Genomic DNA, 23503 nt, shown 5'->3' on the forward strand with positions numbered 1-23503 from the left:
CTTCTATGACACGCGGGGAATATACGGGAAATATCTTTCTCCCCTCTCCCCAGGGATATTATCTACATGACTTCCACATAACCAGGGATTGTGCTATTATAGTACTGGCATTATCATAAACCAAAATAAAAAAATCACATGTTCTTAAATGAATGAACAATTATGATTTTCTTAGATTTCATAATGCCCAAAAATAAATCAAATCACATAATTGGTCACAACATAATATATTGATTATCAAATAAAACAAGAATTTAAACATGAAATAATGAAGCATGCTTAGACCACAAGAATCTGGAGCAAGCATATCAAAAGCAATGGAAAAAGATTGTCAAAGGAAAATTCTACAATCTACCTGGTATTCTGTTGCCACCATGCACTGTTCCTAATATATCTTCATATTACCTTAAAGATGATTAAAGATGCCTTGCTAAGCACTGAATAAAGATCAGGGTCAATCTGATTCATAACAGCAAAGTCATGATGTGTAGTCCAAAACTTATTCTCGATGACCTTCCAACGACCATCAGATATATAATTTCGCCATTTGTTTGCCATTTGCCCAGCAGCTCCTCCATCCAATCTGTAATATAAAAAAAAAAAATACATTACATGTGCTATACTGGAGTTAATGTGCTGTCAATGGACTGAACCAAGGCGTGTGAAATGTTCAGGGTAAACCATGGAGAGGTCTTTGGGGTCTAAATGTGGATAGGGAGCTGTGGTTTCGGTGCATTATACATAACAGCTCATGTGTGGACCTGAGTAGATGTGGCCTTTTTTAGTTTATTTACTGGTGCTACCTGGTGGAGGCAGGGGAAGGCGATGCTATTTCCTGTAGGGTGGGGTGGCACCAGGAACAGATGAAGGTAAACAAGTATAAAAATATACATAGATGTTATCTATTTATTTATTATACTTAATCGCTGTCTCCTGCGTTAGCAAGGTAGTGCAAGGAAACAGATGAAAGAATGGTCCAACCCACCTACATACACATGTATATACATAAATGCCCACACACGCACATATACATACCTATACATTTCAATGTATACATATACATAGACATATACATACATACACATGTACATATTCATACTTGCTGCCTTCATCCATTCCCATCGCCACCCCGCCACACATGAAATAGCACCCCATCCCTGCGAGGTAGCGCTAGGAAAAGACAAAAAAAAAGGCCACATTTGTTCACACTCAGTCTCTAGCTGTCATGTGCAATGCACCAAAACCACAGCTCCCTTTCCATATCCCGACCCCACAAAACTTTCCATGGTTTACCTCAGACACTTCACATGCCCTGGTTCAATCCACTGACAGCACGTCAAACCTGGTATACAACATCGTTCCAAATCACTCTATTCCTTCCATGCCTTTCACACTCCTGTATATTCAGGCCCCGATCATTCAAAATCTTTTTCACTCCATCCTTCCACCTCCAATTTGGTCTCCCATCCATCCTTGTTCCCTCTACCTCTAACACATATATATATCCTCTTTGTCAATCATTCCTCACTCATTCTCTCCATGTGACCAAACAATTTCAACACACCCTCTTTTGCTCTCTCAACCAAACTCTTTTTATTAACGCACATCTCTCTTACCCTTTCATTTCTTACTCGATCAAAACACCTCACACCACATATTGTCCTCAAACATTTCATTTCCAACATATCCACCCTCCTCCGTACAACCCTATCTATAGCCTATGCCTCGCAACCATATAACATTGCTGGAACCACCATTCCTTCAAACATACCCATTTTTGCTCTCTGAGATGATGTTTTCGCCTTCCACAAATCCTTCAACGCTCCCAGAACCTTCACCCCCTTCCCCACTCTGTGACTCACTTCTGCTTCCATGGTTCCATCTGTTGCTACATCCACTCCCAGATATCTAAAACACTTCACTTCCTCCAGTTTTTCTTCATTCAAACTTACCTCCCAATTAACTTGTCCCTCAACCCTACTGAACCTAATAACATTGCTCTAACATGTGTATGTATATGTATGTATGTGTATGTATATGTATATGTGTAGGTATATATATATATATATATATATATAGATATATATATATATATATATATATATATATATATATATATATATATATATATATATATATATATATATTTATTTATTTATATATATTTATTATACTTTGTCGCTGTCTCCCGCGTTTGCGAGGTAGTGCAAGGAAACAGACGAAAAAAATGGCCCAACCCCCCCCATACACATGTATATACATACGTCCACACACGCAAATATACATACCTACACAGCTTTCCATGGTTTACCCCAGACGCTTCACATGCCGTGATTCAATCCACTGACAGCACGTCAACCCCGGTATACCACATCGATCCACTTCACTCTATTCCTTCCCTCCTTTCACCCTCCTGCATGTTCAGGCCCCGATCACACAAAATCTTTTTCACTCCATCTTTCCACCTCCAATTTGGTCTCCCACTTCTCCTCGTTCCCTCCACCTCCGACACATATATCCTCTTGGTCAATCTTTCCTCACTCATTCTCTCCATGTGCCCAAACCATTTCAAAACACCCTCTTCTGCTCTCTCAACCACGCTCTTTTTATTTCCACACATCTCTCTTACCCTTACGTTACTTACTCGATCAAACCACCTCACACCAAACATTGTCCTCAAACATCTCATTTCCAGCACATCCATCCTCCTGCGCACAACCCTATCTATAGCCCACGCCTCGCAACCATACAACATTGTTGGAACCACTATTCCTTCAAACATACCCATTTTTGCTTTCTGAGATAATGTTCTCGACTTCCACACATTCCTCAAGGCTCCCAGGATTTTCGCCCCCTCCCCCAACCTATGATCCACTTCCGCTTCCATGGTTCCATCCGCTGCCAGATCCACTCCCAGATATCTAAAACACTTTACTTCCTCCAGTTTTTCTCCATTCAAACTTACCTCCCAATTGACTTGACCCTCAACCCTACTGTACCTAATTACCTTGCTCTTCTTCACATTTACTCTTAACTTTTCTTTCTTTCAAACTATTCGCCATTTCCCGCATTAGCGAGGTAGCGTTAAGAACAGAGGACTGGGCCTTTGAGGGAATACCCTCACCTGGCCCAATTCTCTGTTCCTTCTTTTGGAAAATTAAAAAAAAACGAGAGGGGAGGATTTTTTTTTTTTTTTTTTTTTTTTCCCCCAAGGAAGGAACAGAGAAGGGGGCTGGGTGGGGATGTTTCCTCAGGGGCCCAGTCCTCTGTTCTTAACGCTACCTCGCTGACGCGGGAAATGGCGAATAGTATGAAAGAAAGGAGGGCAAGAAATAGAGTGAATTGGAGCGATGTGGTATGCAGGGGTTGACGTGCTGTCAGTGGATTGAATCAAGGCATGTGAAGCGTCCGGGGTAAACCATGGAAAGCTGTGTAGGTATGTATATTTGCGTGTGTGGACGTGTGTATGTACATGTGTATGAGGGGGGGTTGGGCCATTTCCTTTGTCTGTTTCCTTGCGCTACCTCGCAAACGCGGGAGACAGCGACAAAGTATAAAAAAAAAAAAAAAAAAAAAAAAAAAAAAATATATATATATATATATATATATATATATATATATATATATATATATATATATATATTTATTCATTTATATATATTTATTATACTTTGTCGCTGTCTCCCGCGTTTGCGAGGTAGCGCAAGGAAACAGACGAAAGAAATGGCCCAACCCCCCCCATACACATGTATATACATACGTCCACACACGCAAATATACATACCTACACAGCTTTCCATGCCTTGATTCAATCCACTGACAGCACGTCAACCCCGGTATACCACATCGCTCCAATTCACTCTATTCCTTGCCCTCCTTTCACCCTCCTGCATGTTCAGGCCCCGATCACACAAAATCTTTTTCACTCCATCTTTCCACCTCCAATTTGGTCTCCCTCTTCTCCTCGTTCCCTCCACCTCCGACACATATATCCTCTTGGTCAATCTTTCCTCACTCATTCTCTCCATGTGACCAAACCATTTCAAAACACCCTCTTCTGCCCTCTCAACCACGCTCTTTTTATTTCCACACATCTCTCTTACCCTTACGTTACTTACTCGATCAAACCACCTCACACCACACATTGTCCTCAAACATCTCATTTCCAGCACATCCATCCTCCTGTGCACAACTCTATCCATAGTCCAGGCCTCGCAACCTTACAACATTGTTGGAACCACCCATTTTTGCTTTCCGAGATAATGTTCTCGACTTCCACACATTCTTCAAGGCTCCCAGGATTTTCGCCCCCTCCCCCACCCTATGATCCACTTCCGCTTCCATGGTTCCATCCGCTGCCAGATCCACTCCCAGATATCTAAAACACTTTACTTCCTCCAGTTTTTCTCCATTCAAACTTACCTCCCAACTGACTTGACCCTCAACCCTACTGTACCTAATAACCTTGCTCTTATTCACATTTACTCTTAACTTTCTTCTTTCACACACTTTACCAAACTCAGTCACCAGCTTCTGCAGTTTCTCACATGAATCAGCCACCAGCGCTGTATCATCAGCGAATAACAACTGACTCACTTCCCAAGCTCTCTCATCCCCAACAGACTTCATACTTGCCCCTCTTTCCAAAACTCTTGCATTCACCTCCCTAACAACCCCATTCATAAACAAATTAAACAACCATGGAGACATCACACACCCCTGCCACAAACCTACATTCACTGAGAACCAATCACTTTCCTCTCTTCCTACACGTACACATGCCTTACATCCTCGATAAAAACTTTTCACTGCTTCTAACAACTTGCCTCCCACACCATATATTCTTAATACCTTCCACAGAGCATCTCTATCAACTCTATCATATGCCTTCTCCAGATCCATAAATGCTACATACAAATCCATTCTTCAAAGCAAACACCTGATCCACACATCCTCTACCACTTCTGAAACCACACTGCTCTTCCCCAATCTGATGCTCTGTACATGCCTTCACCCTCTCAATCAATACCCTCCCATATAATTTACCAGGAATACTCAACAAACCTATACCTCTGTAATTTGAGCACTCACTCTTATCCCCTTTGCCTTTCTACAATGGCACTATGCATGCATTCCGCCAATCCTCAGGCACCTCACCATGAGTCATACATACACTAAATAACCTTACCAGTCAATAATACAGTCACCCCCTTTTTTAATAAATTCCACTGCAATACCATCCAATCCTGCTGCCTTGCCAGCTTTCATCTTCCGCAAAGCTTTTACTACCTTTTCTCTGTTTACCAAATCATATATATATACATATATATTCCTATGAGTCCACGGGGAAAATGAAACACAATAAGTTCCCAAGTGCACTTTCGTGTAATAATCACATCATCAAATATTCCTATGGACTCATAGGAATATCTTGATCATGCGCAAAATTGTGATCCTTCCCAATATATATATATATATATATATATATATATATATATATATATATATATATATATATATATATATTATAATTTGTTGTTGTCTCTCGCGTTAGCGAGATAGCACAAGGAAACAGACGAAACAATGGCCCAACCCACCCACATACACATGTCTCTACATAAACGCCCACATACATACCTATACACTTCCACGTATCCATGCCTACACATACACAGACATATACATATATACACATGCTGCCCTCATCCATTCCTGCCACCACCCCGCCACACATGAAATGACACCCCCCTCCCCCCGTGTGAGCACAAGGTAGCACTAGGAAAAAGAAAAGAAAGGCCACTCACACTCAGTCTCTATCCCTGGGGATAGGGGAGAAAGAATACTTCCCACGTATTCCCTGCGTGTCGTAAAAGGCGACTAAAAGGGAAGGGAGCGGGGGGGCGGGAAATCTTCCCCTCTCATTTTTTCTCTTTTTAATTTTCCAAAGGAAGGAACAGAGAAGGGGGCCGGGTGAGGATGTTTCCTCAGAGGCCCAGTCCTCTGTTCTTAACGCTACCTCGCTGAGGCGGGAAATGGCGAATAGTATGAAAGAAAGAAAAGAAATATATATATGCATATATGTGTACATGTCCATGCAGGTGGATGTGTCTTTCTTCATCTGTTTCCTGGCACTATCTTGCTGATGTGGGAAACAGCAATTAAGTATGAAAAAAAATTACAATGCAGTACATCTTACCTTAACTTACCTTCCTACCACTGTAGCCACTGTAACTAAGCATGGCAGTACTAAAGAATGACAAACAGTTTGGGATGTTTGTGATGTGTAGGAGTTATGTGAAGGATAAAGCAGACAGAAAAACAAATGCCAAGAACATTTGCATGAAGACTCTGTGGGAGCGCGTAGAGACTGTGATGTGTTGATGGGGGGGTTCTACCATCATCCCGTACAAAAGGATACCATGTATAGTATATAGAGAGGGACAAAAATATACTTCTTTTTTTTCATATGCTATAAACTAAGCCATCCACTCTATATCAAGTATTAAACTAGATCTACACTTTGAGGCAGTGAGGTAGTAATGTACATTAAGAACAATAGTCATTCAATATCTATACAATTACTTAAACTAGCACTCCTAAATCATACTCTTTCTATGTGTAGAAAAAATCAGCAAATACCTGAGTCTGTTGATGGTCCAGGTTAAGTCTGATTGTGTAGTGTCTGAGACAAACCAGGGACGTGTCTTAGGATAAATGGTGAGAGATGTAGTAAGACCCGCTTCCATGAGGAAGGTTAACAGACTGAGGTCTGTGACTAGCTCAAATCCTGCATTATCAAGCACCAGCACTGTAAGAAAATAAGGTTAAGGTTTTGATAAGGTAGAATATCTTTTATATTGAAATCATAAAAATAAAAGTAAGTTCTATATCCCATTAAACATCCCTTGAGTGAAGACAAAGAAAAGAAGTATATTCCTTGATATTACAGTATTCACATTCATTTCATTGCATGATCATATCTATGAACAACCAATGAGTTACTAAGAAAATTACTTTGAAAGTAAAGGAAGGAACACCTTAAAGACTTAGGTTAAGTGCTTTAAAATATTAACTAACCATTATTTTGCTATAATGAAAGAGCTGTTTTCTCTCATCATAAGGGATAAATTCTAAACAATTATCTACTCAGTGCAGATACCATCTAATTCACAAGAATACTGATCTGTTATGTAAATCACTGCAAGCTTAACCACCATCAATTTCTTAAAGCTCTTTATGTGCATTGACTTTTTGTAAGAAAAGGTCAGAGAAAAGTAATTATTCTTATGTTATACAATCTCCTAAATCAGGCAAGCAGAGATTGACCTGAAACCCTCAATCTATGACAATCATTTGAATTATCTTTGGATTTAACAAATTTAGCAAAGATAAACCTTTACTATTCTTCAGCCATTTGCAAAGCTAATATGCCTTGTATCTTGGAAAATGCTTCTAAATTACCATATCATACTTTAGATACCTTTTGACCCATCTCTTGACTTCCATCTTATTATGAAACACTCCTAAAGAGTCCAATGTGAGCAATTTAATGGTTCTGCTTGGTAATTTCAAATAAAGCAGAATAAAGAAATTCATTTCTAAATATCTAAAAAATATGAAAATTCTAAAACATGAATATGGAATTACTTTTCATGTTGAATGTATAGTTATGTATTTCTTCAATGTTCTTAGTAACAGAAGAGAACTACCCACCAAAGATCAGAGTACTACACAGCTCACACATGATAATTCAAAGGCTCAAGATTAATACTAAAAAAATTATTTCATGCATTCAAAAAGCACTGAAAATATTCTTTCTTTGCATTGCTAATTAGGATTTATTATTGCTTATCAGCTTTATGATGATATGAACAAACTGGCCCATGCATTTTTAAAGAGCGCTGCCCATTTGTTATGAGGGATCATTGCCATTATAGGCTGGTTTGGTTTTTAAATTTTCAGTTACCCTTACAATGAACTGATGGCATCACCTTAATGATTAAAAGGACACCTTAGTTCCCAAACTTGCCACAGAAAAAATACTAATCTCTGTACTTTAACAGGGATTTGAAGGACCTACTTGTCTTAGTCCTGTTCTTTATTAGGCACCTGAACTCTAACACACAAAGCCAAACCACCTTAAGATAGTGCTTACCTTATCAAACGACTACCTCTTACAAGAGCAACTTATCAATACCTTCTAAGGTAAACATAAGAACCAATCAACTGCTGTATCCCACCCTATTCTCAACCTTAGAATAAATATCCAGAATAAATATCTTAGAATAAACATCCAGAGCTGTTTAAAGGTCACAATCATATTTAGCAGTATGGAAAAGGCAGAGAGAAGCATATCACAAATCCCTCTTGCAATAGTTGTCAAAGTCAATACAGTATCAGTTCTTTCAGTTACTGTAGGATGCTTTACTTCATGTTTTTTTTCCAACTCTAGCATTTTATCCTCCTCTACTTTTTTATAGTTTTTATGGCTACAAACTATCATTTGGATTATTTTTTCTTTTTTCTTTGAGAAATATGAAGTTCAGTGGACAAGAGTATAGATTGCTGTACTTCAAATCATTTACATATTAAGAGTGTGAATCAATTCAGTGCATTCAAAGCTCCATAAATGCAATGCTACAATATTTGCTCAAAAAATCAAGTGACAGCAACTCAACCGAAATAAGATAAAAGTGCACACAATGGCACAACTATAAGTGTAAAGTCATCTTGACAATGTGCATGAATGCATCAAGAGACTGGTTTCCTGTATTTCACTGAGAAACATGTGGCACTTTTTATTTTTCTCATCATACCAAACCTTGATGTAGACACCTATGACCCTCACTGAATTCTTTTTATAGAAATATAAAAGATGGTGGCACACCAGGAAGGGGCAACCACTACGTTTTGCTTGTTTAATTTCTAACTGATACCAGCTATTTCCTGTTTGGTGGGGTAGTGACAGGAATGGATGAAGGCAAGCAAGCATGAATATGTACGTGTAAATATGTATGTAGGTTTGCGGCAGGGGTGTGTGATGTCTCCATGGTTGTTTAATTTGTTTATGGATGGGGTTGTTAGGGAGGTGAATGCAAGAGTTTTGGAAAGAGGGGCAAGTATGCAGTCTGTTGTGGATGAAAGAGCTTGGGAAGTGAGTCAGTTGTTCTTCACTGATGATACAGCACTGGTGGCTGATTCGTGTGAGAAACTGCAGAAGCTGGTGACTGAGTTTGGTAAAGTGTGTGAAAGAAAAAGCTGAGAGCAAATGTGAATAAGAGCAAGGTTATTGGATTCAGTAGGGTTGAGGGACAAGTCAATTGGGAGGTAAGTTTGAATGGAGAAAAACAGGAGGAAGTGAAGTGTTTTAGATGTCTGGGAGTGGATTTGACAGCGGATGGAACCATGGAAGCGGAAGTGAATCATAGGGTGGGGGAGGGGGCGAAAGTTCTGGGAGCGTTGAAGAATGTGTGGAAGTTGAGAACATTATCTCAGAAAGCAAAAATGGGTATGTTTGAAGGAATAGTGGTTCCAACAATGTTATATGGTTGCAAGGCATGGGCTATGGATAGAGTTGTGCGAAGGAGGGTGGATGTGCTGGAAATGAGATGTTTGAGGACAATATGTGGTGTGAGGTGGTTTGATCGAGTAAGTAATGTAAGGGTAAGAGAGATGTGTGGAAATAAAAAGAGCGTGGTTAAGAGAGCAGAAGAGGGTGTTTTGAAATGGTTTGGGCACATGGAGAGAATGAGTGAGGAAAGATTGACGAAGAGGATATATGTGTCGGAGGTGGAGGGAACGAGGAGAAGTGGGAGACCAAACTGGAGGTGGAAAGATGGAGTGAAAAAGATTTTGAGTGACCGGGGCCTGAACATGCAGGAGGGTGAAAGGCGGGCAAGGAATAGAGTGAATTGGAACGATGTAGTATACCGGGGTCGATGTGCTGTCAATGGATTGAACCAGGGTATGTGAAGCGTCTGGGGTACACCATGGAAAGTTCTGTGGGGCCTGGATGTGGAAAGGGAGCTGTGGTTTCGGTGCATTATTACATGACAGCTAGAGACTGAGTGTGAATGAATGTGGCCTTTGTTGTCTTTTCCTAGTGCAACCTCGCGCACATGAGGGGGGAGGGGGTTGTTATTTCATGTGTGGCGGAGTGGCGATAGGAATGAATAAAGGCAGACAGTATGTATTATGTACATGTGTATATATGTATATGTCTGTGTGTATATATATGTATACATTGAGATGTATAGGTATGTATATTTGTGTGTGTGGACGTGTAGGTATATACATGTGTATGTGGGTGGGTTGGGCCATTCTTTCGTCTGTTTTCTTGAGCAACCTCACTTAAGCGGGAGACAGCGACAAAGCAAAATAAATAAATAATATATATATAATTATATGTATATGTCCGTGTATGTATATGTATGTATACGCTGATATGTATATGCATGTATATGTGTGTGTACAGGCGTTTATGTATAAATATGTGTATATGAGTGTCAGGGTCATTCTTCATGTTTCCTGGTGCTACCTCGCTGACACGGAAAACAGCGATTAAGTATAATAATAAATAATATACCAGCGATTTGAGCAAGTCAGTAGCAATACATATTCAGAACTTCCTATATTGAAGTAAATCAAATTCTTATTCAAAACATTCTTTAGCACCTAACTATCATCTATAAATTCTGAAATGTTCACTACCATGGTCTTTTACCCATAGCTCTCTCGGTTGCCAGCTTTCTTACAATTCTTGATTATATGTTGGAGGTTCCAGTCACAGACAAAAACCCACATCAAGGCCAAGCCTTAATTGAAATATAAAGAGGTTAACGTGAGAGGAAAAAGAAGAGATGAGGTAAAGTATTTTGGATGACATGAAAGATATGTCTTAAAAAGTGCCACGTCATAGCCATTGGGAAATACATGAGAAGGTAAAGAGTCCCAAAGTACTGAGGTGTAGAGAAAAATTGGCTATCAAAACAGCCCACCCTTGAGTTGGCAACAATCACACAATAATCATGTGATGTAGCAGCTTGCCAAGCATTACATGGTGTAGCTAGTGGTGGAGGCACACAAGCAGCCAGCTGTCAGGAACAAAAACCACATATACCTAGAGAAGAGGAAAGTGAGCCAACACTACAGTGTTGGGCAAGTGGACCAAGTTACAGTAAAGCAATATACTGATTACCAAACACATTTAAACATATAGTAAATGTACTGAAAACTGACTCACCAATATCTCTTTGGTCTTCAGGAAGAGATACAAGAAGCTGCCAAATTGAATCAGAATTGTTTTCTAGGATGTTTGGCCGTAGTTTATCCAGTGTGAATAAAAGATCTCCTTCCTGAGGTCTGTCTGCACCACTAGATATGCTAAGATCACATCTGTTACCCCACAAACTAATCTGGAAAAGGGTTCCTTTCACAGTTCTTAAGATGTCAGTCCTAAGTATCAAAATCTAAAATTTATCTTCATCTATATGTAACCTATACATCTAATATGCAAACTCTACGGACCACAGTGTATGTACCTCTCACCTATACATACACTACTCATAGTCAATCAACCTTTTCTTTCCATTCTCATATTCTTTCTACAAAAGAATGTACCTAAACTTTTTCAGTATCAAATCATCTACATAAATAAAAACTCATTTAATAATATCACATTTCTCATTTCCCCTGCATCATTCCTATCCTTACATTCATTTCATAAAAAATATATCACAAAATAGTGTCCTATTGTTTCTAAACTTCATCAAAGAAAATGCCTGGCACTGTTTTCTTTCACTACTTTCCTTACAGATATAGCAAACTTTAGGCCTTTCGAAACTTTGATAACCCTTGTTACACATTCCTTGATGTATACTGCCTAAACATCAAATGTAAACTTTCTAAGTCACGTTCAATCCACTATAATTTCTTATTCCAACTATCTTATTACAAACAAATCCATTTTACTTTCATTCATATTTGCAATATATGTATATATAAAACACCACTCCCAGTTTCTTGGTTTGGGGAATGTAATGCCATAGTAGAGTGGGTATGCAAAAACACAAGTTTTCCTCTTTTTCAAGAAAAAGATTTTCTACATTTAAACAAGCTAATCCAAGAAAAAATTTCTAAACTCATTCCAATAATTGAATAATTCTCCACAATCTGAATAAGACCCCAAAACTATTAGTCAAAACACAAATGAAAAATTCTGCATGAAACTTAATTTCCTAATACCCAAACTACCTAATACCCAACACATTTGTTTACACTGTAAAGAAAACAAGAATAGGCATTTGCAAAACGCTTATAGCCTTAGCATGTAGTTTTCTCTATTCCAACCTTTTCACAATAGAGCAAAGGATGACTATGTACTGCAGAACATTCATATGTTAGTAATAGTACATTACATATTACACACAGATTATTATGTGTAAATCAATAAAAAGTAACAGCTTAAGTAAAAGGCATTCCAACTCAACAAAATGCATAGCTGAACTAAAGAGACTACTGTAGCACCTGGATAGAGGGCAGCTCTAACTAACCACAGATTAAGCTACTGGTACAGTAGAAACCAATCAGCACTCCTGATACACATTTGAGCATTTGATGTATCGAACATTACCTCTCATAACCAACAACATTTGGCATTCCCCTCATATCTGTACAGAATAATCAAACATTTCCTTTTATTCATGACACTGTCCAGTACTTTTACTTTCATTTGCATGACATAATCGAACATTCCCCATCTGAATAGCATCATGTATTACCAACAACTGATGCTATAACTGTTTCAAAGAAATCACTAAACAGGGGCACTGTTAATGAGAGGTTATAGTGTAAATAAAAAACTAACGCATCATCCCTCTATGCTAACTCAGACTCAAACCATTAATGATCAAAACCAGAACACTTTTATGTAACTTATATCATGAAACTAAATGAATTGCATGCTAAAATATAAAGTGATTATCGCAAAACACACAACCATATCAGTTAAAGAAAATCTGGCCCTGCTTGCAAAATTCGATAAAGTACATCTTATAAGAAACATTCTAAATAATAACAAATGTGATAAAAAAATTGACTATCAAGAGACATTGGTTAACAATGCAAACTATGTGCAATAACCTACTAACATGAATAAATAGATATTTTTTTCTATTATCCTTAATTGCCGTCTCCCGCATTAGCGAGGTAGCACAAGGAAAATATCTTTTCTTTTCTTTCATACTATTCGCCATTTCCCGCGTTAGCGAGGTAGCATTAAGAACAGAGGACTGGGCCTTTGAGGGAATATCCTCATCTAGCCCCCTTATCTGTTCCTTCTTTTGGAAAATTAAAAAAAGAAAAAAAAAGAGGGGAGAATTTCCAACCACCCACTCCCTTCCCTTTTAGTCGCCTTCTACGACATGCAGGGTATACGTGGGAAGTATTCTTTCTCCCCTATCCCCAGGGAATATATATTTTTCATCATACTTGATTGCCGTTTCCCATGTCAGTTAGGTAGAACTAGGAAACAAACAAAGAATGGCCTATCCACTCCTATACACATACATATGCATAAATGCCAATACACATACATATACATATCAACATATACTCATATACATACATATACGTATGCATACACAGACATTTACATATACATGCATGTACATATTCATACTTGCTTGCCTTTCGCCATTCCTAATGCCGCCCTGCCCCACAGGAAACAGCATCACTGACCCCCCACTTCAGCGACTAAGTATAATACTAAAAAAGAATAAAATAATATATGTATATGAGTGGATGGGCCATTCTTTGTCTGTTTCCTGCCGCTACTTCACTAACACAGGAAACAGTAATTAAGTATAATCATCATAATAATAATAATTATAATGATAATTATTTTTTTTTTTTTATTATACTTTGTCGCTGTCTCCCGCGTTTGCGAGGTAGCGCAAGGAAACAGGCGAAAGAAATGGCCCAACCCCCCCCCATACACATGTATATACATACGTCCACACACGCAAATATACATACCTACACAGCTTTCCATGGTTTACCCCAGACGCTTCACATGCCCTGATTCAATCCACTGACAGCACGTCAACTCCGGTATACCACATCGCTCCAATTCACTCTATTCCTTGCCCTCCTTTCACCCTCCTGCATGTTCAGGCCCCGATCACACAAAATCTTTTTCACTCCATCTTTCCACCTCCAATTTGGTCTCCCTCTTCTCCTCGTTCCCTCCACCTCCGACACATATATCCTCTTGGTCAATCTTTCCTCACTCATTCTCTCCATGTGCCCAAACCACTTCAAAACACCCTCTTCTGCTCTCTCAACCACGCTCTTTTTATTTCCACACATCTCTCTTACCCTTACGTTACTCACTCGATCAAACCACCTCACACCACACATTGTCCTCAAACATCTCATTTCCAGCACATCCATCCTCCTGCGCACAACTCTATCCATAGCCCACGCCTCGCAACCATACAACATTGTTGGAACCACTATTCCTTTAAACATACCCATTTTTGCTTTCCGAGATAATGTTCTCGACTTCCACACATTCTTCAAGGCCCCCAGAATTTTCGCCCCCTCCCCCACCCTATGATCCACTTCCGCTTCCATGGTTCCATCCGCTGCCAGATCCACTCCCAGATATCTAAAACACTTCACTTCCTCCAGTTTTTCTCCATTCAAACTCACCTCCCAATTGACTTGACCCTCAACCCTACTGTACCTAATAACCTTGCTCTTATTCACATTTACTCTTAACTTTCTTCTTCCACACACTTTACCAAACTCAGTCACCAGCTTCTGCAGTTTCTCACATGAATCAGCCACCAGCGCTGTATCATCAGCGAACAACAACTGACTCACTTCCCAAGCTCTCTCATCCCCAACAGACTTCATACTTGCCCCTCTTTCCAAAACTCTTGCATTTACCTCCCTAACAACCCCATCCATAAACAAATTAAACAACCATGGAGACATCACACACCCCTGCCGCAAACCTACATTCACTGAGAACCAATCACTTTCCTCTCTTCCTACACGTACACATGCCTTACATCCTCGATAAAAACTTTTCACTGCTTCTAACAACTTTCCTCCCACACCATATATTCTTAATACCTTACACAGAGCATCTCTATCAACTCTATCATATGCCTTCTCCAGATCCATAAATGCTACATACAAATCCATTTGCTTTTCTAAGTATTTCTCACATACATTCTTCAAAGCAAACACCTGATCCACACATCCTCTACCACTTCTGAAACCACACTGCTCTTCCCCAATCTGATGCTCTGTACATGCCTTCACCCTCTCAATCAATACACTCCCATATAATTTACCAGGAATACTCAACAAACTTATACCTCTGTAATTTGAGCACTCACTCTTATCCCCTTTACCTTTGTACAATGGCACTATGCACGCATTCCGCCAATCCTCAGGCACCTCACCATGAGTCATACATACATTAAATAACCTTACCAACCAGTCAACAATACAGTCACCCCCTTTTTTAATAAATTCCACTGCAATACCATCCAAACCTGCTGCCTTGCCAGCTTTCATCTTCCGCAAAGCTTTCACTACCTCTTCTCTGTTTACCAAATCATTTTCCCTAACCCTCTCACTTTGCACACCACCTCGACCAAAACACCCTATATCTGCCACTCTATCATCAAACACATTCAACAAACCTTCAAAATACTCACTCCATCTCCTTCTCACATCACCACTACTTGTTATCACCTCCCCATTTGCGCCCTTCACTGAAGTTCCCATTTGCTCCCTTGTCTTACGCACTTTGTTTACCTCCTTCCAGAACATCTTTTTATTCTCCCTAAAATTTAATGATACTCTCTCACCCCAACTCTCATTTGCCCTTTTTTTCACCTCCTGCACCTTTCTCTTGACCTCCTGTCTCTTTCTTTTATACATCTCCCACTCAATTGCATTTTTTCCCTGCAGAAATCGTCCAAATGCCTCTCTCTTCTCTTTCACTAATACTCTTACTTCTTCATCCCACCACTCACTACCCTTTCTAATCAACCCACCTCCCACTCTTCTCATGCCACAAGCATCTTTTGCGCAATCCATCACTGATTCCCTAAATACATCCCATTCCTCCCCCACTCCCCTTACTTCCATTGTTCTCACCTTTTTCCATTCTGTACTCAGTCTCTCCTGGTACTTCCTCACACAGGTCTCCTTCCCAAGCTCACTTACTCTCACCACCCTCTTCACCCCAACATTCACTCTTCTTTTCTGAAAACCCATACAAATCTTCACCTTAGCCTCCACAAGATAATGATCAGACATCCCTCCAGTTGTACCTCTCAGCACATTAACATCCAAAAGTCTCTCTTTCGCACGCCTGTCAATTAACACGTAATCCAATAACGCTCTCTGGCCATCTCTCCTACTTACATAAGTATACTTATGTATATCTCGCTTTTTAAACCAGGTATTCCCAATCATCAGTCCTTTTTCAGCACATAAATCTACAAGCTCTTCACCATTTCCATTTACAACACTGAACACCCCATGTATACCAATTATTCCCTCAACTGCCACATTACTCACCTTTGCATTCAAATCACCCATCACTATAACCCGGCCTCGTGCATCAAAACCACTAACACACTCATTCAGCTGCTCCCAAAACACTTGCCTCTCATGATCTTTCTTCTCATGCCCAGGTGCATATGCACCAATAATCACCCACCTCTCTCCATCAATTTTCAGTTTTACCCATATTAATCCCATAATACCCATATTAAACCCATAATAATAATAATAATAATAATTTTTTTTTTTTTTTTTTTTATACCTCGTCGCTGTCTCCCGCGTTTGCGAGGTAGCGCAAGGAAACAGACGAAAGAAATGGCCCAACCCCCCCCATACACATGTACATACACACGTCCACACACGCAAATATACATACCTACACAGCTTTCCATGGTTTACCCCGGACGCTTCACATGCCTTGATTCAATCCACTGACAGCACGTCAACCCCTGTATACCACATCGCTCCAATTCACTCTATTCCTTGCCCTCCTTTCACCCTCCTGCATGTTCAGGCCCCGATCACACAAAATCTTTTTCACTCCATCTTTCCACCTCCAATTTGGTCTCCCTCTTCTCCTCGTTCCCTCCACCTCCGACACATATATCCTCTTGGTCAATCTTTCCTCACTCATTCTCTCCATGTGCCCAAACCATTTCAAAACACCCTCTTCTGCTCTCTCAACCACGCTCTTTTTATTTCCACACATCTCTCTTACCCTTACGTTACTTACTCGATCAAACCACCTCACACCACACATTGTCCTCAAACATCTCATTTTCAGCACATCCATCCTCCTGCGAACAACTCTATCCATAGCCCACGCCTCGCAACCATACAACATTGTTGGAACCACTATTCCTTCAAACATACCCATTTTTGCTTTCCGGGATAATGTTCTCGACTTCCACACATTTTTCAAGGCTCCCAAAATTTTCGCCCCCTCCCCCACCCTATGATCCACTTCTGCTTCCATGGTTCCATCCGCTGACAGATCCACTCCCAGATATCTAAAACACTTCACTTCCTCCAGTTTTTCTCCATTCAAACTCACCTCCCAATTGACTTGACCCTCAACCCTACTGTACCTAATAATAATTCTTTTTTTTTTTTTTTCCGCTGTCTCCCACGTTTGCGAGGTAGCGCAAGGAAACAATAATAACAATAATAATAATAATAATAATAATAATAATTTTTTTTTTTTTTTTTTTTTTTTATACTTTGTCGCTGTCTCCCGCGTTTGCGAGGTAGCGCAAGGAAACAGACGAAAGAAATGGCCCAACCCCCCCCCATACACATGTACATACACACGTCCACACACGCAAATATACATACCTACACAGCTTTCCATGGTTTACCCCAGACGCTTCACATGCCCTGCTTCAATCCACTGACAGCACGTCAACCCCAGTATACCACATCGCTCCAACTCACTCTATTCCTTGCCCTCCTTTCACCCTCCTGCATGTTCAGGCCCCGATCACACAAAATCCTTTTCACTCCATCTTTCCACCTCCAATTTGGTCTCCCTCTTCTCCTTGTTCCCTCCACCTCCGACACATATATCCTCTTGGTCAATCTTTCCTCACTCATCCTCTCCATGTGCCCAAACCACTTCAAAACACCCTCTTCTGCTCTCTCAACCACGCTCTTTTTATTTCCACACATCTCTCTTACCCTTACGTTACTCACTCGATCAAACCACCTCACACCACACATTGTCCTCAAACATCTCATTTCCAGCACATCCATCCTCCTGCGCACAACTCTATCCATAGCCCACGCCTCGCAACCATACAACATTGTTGGAACCACTATTCCTTCAAACATACCCATTTTTGCTTTCCGAGATAATGTTCTCGACTTCCACACATTCTTCAAGGCCCCCAGGATTTTCGCCCCCTCCCCCACCCTATGATCCACTTCCGCTTCCATGGTTCCATCCGCTGCCAGATCCACTCCCAGATATCTAAAGCACTTCACTTCCTCCAGTTTTTCTCCATTCAAACTCACCTCCCAATTGACTTGACCCTCAACCCTACTGTACCTAATAACCTTGCTCTTATTCACATTTACTCTTAACTTTCTTCTTCCACACACTTTTCCAAACTCAGTCACCAGCTTACAAGTATATCATTTATATATCTAAAAAGGCGTAAATTATTTCTTACCTCAATAAGCTGAATGACAGATTGTTTCAGATGCTCCTGCGAAAGGGTTGGAATATTGTTGCACAGATATACCATATGTGATAGCAGAGCCTCAGTAGCTTGGTGTGAATCTATCAAGCTTTTCCTCTTTTGCTCCATGAAAGGGTCAAAGTCATGAAGGGCATCACTGAAATATAAAGTTAAACTTTTTCTCCATCTTTAAAATAACTCTGTATTTCATTTCCCAACATCAAAGTATGATACAACAAAAAAAGCATTCTCTTTACTTTTCTTTAGTTTGAGATTCATTAGGGTTGGGTGGGCATTCATTAGATCATTTGGCAATATGATGATGGTTAGCCTTTTATCCAAGTGGTGCATGATGAGAAAATCAAATAAAAAACAATAGAGATAAAAAAAAAAGAAGAGCCAAGGAATGAAAGTTTAAAACTCAAATGCAAAGAGAAAGTTTAATAAGAAGCCGAGAGCATTCTGTGAAACAGTGCTGAGCGACAACTGTCATGTGTGGGAAGTTTAAAGGATGCCACATACATGTATGACACTATAAGCATGCATTACAGAAACAAAAGTACAGCATGGTGGAATGAAGATCAAATGAAACAGTTTTGAAGAAAAAAGTGCTCGAAAGAAAAATGGAAACGTTATAATGATTGATTCGAAATCGAAATAGAGAAAATGAGAATCTTGGGAAAATAACAATCCAGAACTTAAAGTAAAAGGTCAAGCTATTCTGGAAGGAGGTAAAAAGATACAGAAGTGTGTGTGTGAATCAGATATGCCGAGCTACCATGTGGGAAGTTTATTACAGGTAGAGAAGTATTTCAGACAATTAATTAGAGATGATGTGGTGAAGAGGTATCTTACAGGACTAACTGTAGAAGATGATACAAGACAAGTTTATATATAAACATAAACTAATTCTACAATAAATGCTGAAAACACATACCTTAAAAAATTATTTGGGAAACTTACAGTCTCTTTAAAAAATACTGTCCACCCCCATATATTTTGAAAGGCAATACACAGCTAGGACACAAATAAATGATGCTCTCATCTGTATATTTTGTAATGTAACTCAAAGCTGAAAATGTTTGACAGCTTAAGATCAGTCGATTCCATCTTACACAGCCATACTAGTATGCCCAGAACAACCAGACTAAGCAGATTGTTCTCAATATGATCAGATACTGCAATTTTCATCTGGAAAAAAGTTTATTACAGGTGACTAACTTTATCAAGGTATCTGGGTCTTCCATGTCAGGGTTAAAAAAATTCAAATGACTGGGAATCCTAAGATGTCTTTCAAGCTATGACAGAAGCATGAAATAATACCTTCATCCTAAAATTTCTGCTATATCACTAATTGATGCATTCATGCTATAACTTTCAATATATTTTACAAATTAACCTTACCAGAGGTAGAACGCCTCATGGATCCGTGCATACATGTAACATTCCACATACAGCCACGGAGATGTGAACCATTTGGGTGGAACTCCATCTATATTGATGTATCTCTCTAATTCATGGTTCCATATATCACTGTCATCTGTAAAATCATACTGAGGTAGAAATTAAAGTAAAATCAACATTAAGGAACTAGAAAAATGATCAGCAATAACACACATATATTTCTAAACCTTTTTGTCTATCTATGATATACTGTTTCGATACAATACCTGGACTTCATATGTTTAATGGAATAATTCTGGAAGACATATAAACAGTAAAATATAAATTCAAATAAAAGGGATGTTGATTTGGTTTAGACAAAAAAAAATTAGAGTGGGTACAGAATAATGAAAATAATGCGAACAATGGTCAATGGCAAAAGGGGAAAGAAACAAGTGGAAGATAAAAAAATGAATGGATATGATCAAGTCCTCTGTATGTATCTAAGATACCCAGTCACATTTTGAGATACCTTGATTCCACCATTTTTATCTCAACAGCTTATCCTTAAGATAGCCCTCAGACAGTGCATCACCAGCTGCAAGCAGGAAACTAAGATGTGATGCAAAGTAGTGCACTGCAACTTATTTTGAAATAGATTATAGCAAAAATGCCTCTCCTTATGTTGATGATCTTGCAAGAAATTTTAACAATCATTTTCATTCCATTCATCTTAATACAACTTAGGTGCTACCACTTGGATTGAGTATACCTATGTAAGCAGTAGAGATTCCAATCTACAAAGAGATGTTTAGAGGAATGCAACGAGGATAACTGACTTCTTTTGTGATTTTGAGGAGTTAAGAACTCGTACAATAATATGATTATTTGGTTGCCTCCATTCACAAAGACTTACTTCCAATGTACTATAGTATTGGTTTAACTTATCAAGGTTTAACGTCAGGTATATCAAATGTTCTGACACAAAAAATCTTTTTCTGAATCCTGAAGTATGTACATACTGCACAGAAACATTACTTACCAACCCATCCACCCATTCCCAGTTTGTCTCAGACACTTGCAAAAACGACTTAGTTTGCTGAAGAAGGTTAAATGACAGCCATGCCAATATGTTGCATAACTGGTGGACCTAGGTCACCTTGCTCTGTGACTGGTTGTTAAGAACAGTTTAAGTTTATGGGATCTATGCTAACCTGTACCAAGTTAAGTATTTCAATGATTCATCACTTAAAAATAATGGGCTTGAAATAATAGATCTGAAACAACAGCATCTCATTATTACTTAGTTGTATTTCCTATATGATTTTGCATCCATGAAAATTAACTTTTCAAAACATATTCTGAATCTTTAACTATCATCCTGTCAAAAAAGAACACTGGATTGTTTAGATTATCATCACATTACAGTGATATAATTTTGAAAGACAATGCTGGTGCATTAAAATTTCAAAATGAGATCAAGAACACATTTTACTAATCTTTTGATACTGAATGAAAATAATGTACGGACAGCTTATTACAAGAAATGCAATGTTTTACCATTTGTGGCCCAAATTCAATTTTCTATAGCTTTCTCATAACCTAGATTGTCATACTATTGGATCTAAAGTCCAAAATTGCATCACAATGCTATATTCTACAGGGTAAAAGATAATCTGAATAAGGTTATAATAGAAGCTCATAAACAGCCCTCTTGAGCACCTTCATACATAAGGAAACAGCAATATCTGCTTACCATATGGACTAGGTGGCTCAGGAGCTTGCAGACGTAGAAAGGGTTTATTTGTCTGCATTTCATTTTTCAGTTGAGACAAGCGACCAACAACCTCCTTGCAACCCTCCTGAGCAGCCTAAAGATGAAAAAGAATTTTTTTTACCATATACTAAAACAAAATACAAGAAAATTACATTAGCCATTAGATCATAAGCCTTACAATCACACTCTCTCACTTGTGAAATACATCATGCACAAAGAGTCTCACCTTTCCATGTTTGGCACCTATATTGTCCTTCTCTCTATAGAGATAATCTATTACGCGGGTAAGGATGATAGGCAGGCGATCCTTCACAGTAAGGTAGGCAAAACTTCTGCAAAACATGAAAAGTATTCTTCTCAGAGTGAAATAAAAATACCTCTGTAACACATGTTGCACTTCAGATTCTAATTAAATTTCTTTTTTTTAAACCTATACCTTCAACAAGCTCCTAAATATGAAAATCCTATAAGCTGCTAGTCTTATCTAAGAACACATATCAATAGGAGCCACACCTGATTGATACTACCAGACCAGCTCCCTCATAATCATCTGATTAAGTAGACATTGAAGGCATCATAAAGGGCGGAAAAATGAAAACCTTTCCCTTCAAATAATTTGATTTCATATAATCTAAGTTATCATATGCCTTCACCAAAACTTTCACCTACATTTATCCAGAGTTCAACAACCAAATATGTTTTAACCACTTGATACATTCCTGGGGCAGAGATGGGTGAAACTGTAAAATAGTCTATAGCTTTTGTATTTTCCACAAATTAGCATTCAGTTCTGTTAATGGTAGTATATATCTGTATAGTGTGACATCATCTTTCTGTTAAAGATGCCTTTTTTCGAGATAGCAAAGCTTCCTGATGCCTCTGACACTTAACACAAAGCTGACTTGGACACTGCTACATGTTATGGTAAAGACATTTCATTCTTACACTACAAATAATATAATCCCACAATAAAACTACCGTACTAGCATACCATGTATCTGTGGTCAGTTACACCGATATTAACATATACTTGGGAAGATATTTAATCATTTGACAAGAAGTTCCTCCTGTAAAGTAACAAAAGACATGTCTCATTTGTCTCACCCAATCCGACTAGCAGAGAGTGGGACGGGATCAGACATGGTGGGGTGGTAAGTGTTGCCTACACTCTCTCTACTTCTCCACTTTCTGTAAGTAACTCTCCCTCCCTGCCTCCCTGCCTGCCTGCCTCCCTGTTTACTTTTACACAGTGGCAAGTGTTGCCAACCTCAAACCACACTTTACCTTCCTACTACACCGGCTCTATTTTCGTTTTCCCTGAGAATAATAAACTTTGAAGTATACATAGTGTTTTACCACAAATCTGATTCGCATAAAGATGATATTAATTCATTTAGAGGGTAAAATAACCAGAATCTACATAACAAAATTTTCCTGGTATATATTTATCTCAACATTTTCAGCTAGATACATTATATTCTTACAAGTTATCATACTGAAGAGAAACAAATTTATTTTGTTAGACACCTGAGTTTCCCTTTATATCAACCTGATTCCTGAGGATTACATTAGT

The 23503-nt window shown here is 38.9% G+C and overlaps 1 protein-coding gene across 1 annotated transcript in view; it reads right to left on the minus strand.

Moving 5' to 3' along the window:
- Positions 1-23183, minus strand: part of LOC139760073 (damage-control phosphatase ARMT1-like) — a 30115-nt gene extending 6932 nt beyond the window's left edge. The window contains exons 1-8 of the mRNA XM_071682869.1: positions 23035-23183; positions 22157-22262; positions 21910-22024; positions 20175-20310; positions 18762-18927; positions 11243-11414; positions 6640-6808; positions 406-583 (exon numbers count right to left, since the gene is read on the minus strand). Coding sequence (XP_071538970.1) covers positions 406-583; positions 6640-6808; positions 11243-11414; positions 18762-18927; positions 20175-20310; positions 21910-22024; positions 22157-22262; positions 23035-23072 — 1080 coding nt within the window. The 5' untranslated portion in view covers positions 23073-23183. The remainder of the gene's footprint in view (positions 1-405; positions 584-6639; positions 6809-11242; positions 11415-18761; positions 18928-20174; positions 20311-21909; positions 22025-22156; positions 22263-23034) is intronic.
- Between the last annotated feature and the right edge of the window lie 320 nt (positions 23184-23503).

Source organism: Panulirus ornatus, chromosome 35, assembly GCF_036320965.1.
Source record: "Panulirus ornatus isolate Po-2019 chromosome 35, ASM3632096v1, whole genome shotgun sequence".
NCBI classification, from domain to species: domain Eukaryota; kingdom Metazoa; phylum Arthropoda; class Malacostraca; order Decapoda; family Palinuridae; genus Panulirus; species Panulirus ornatus.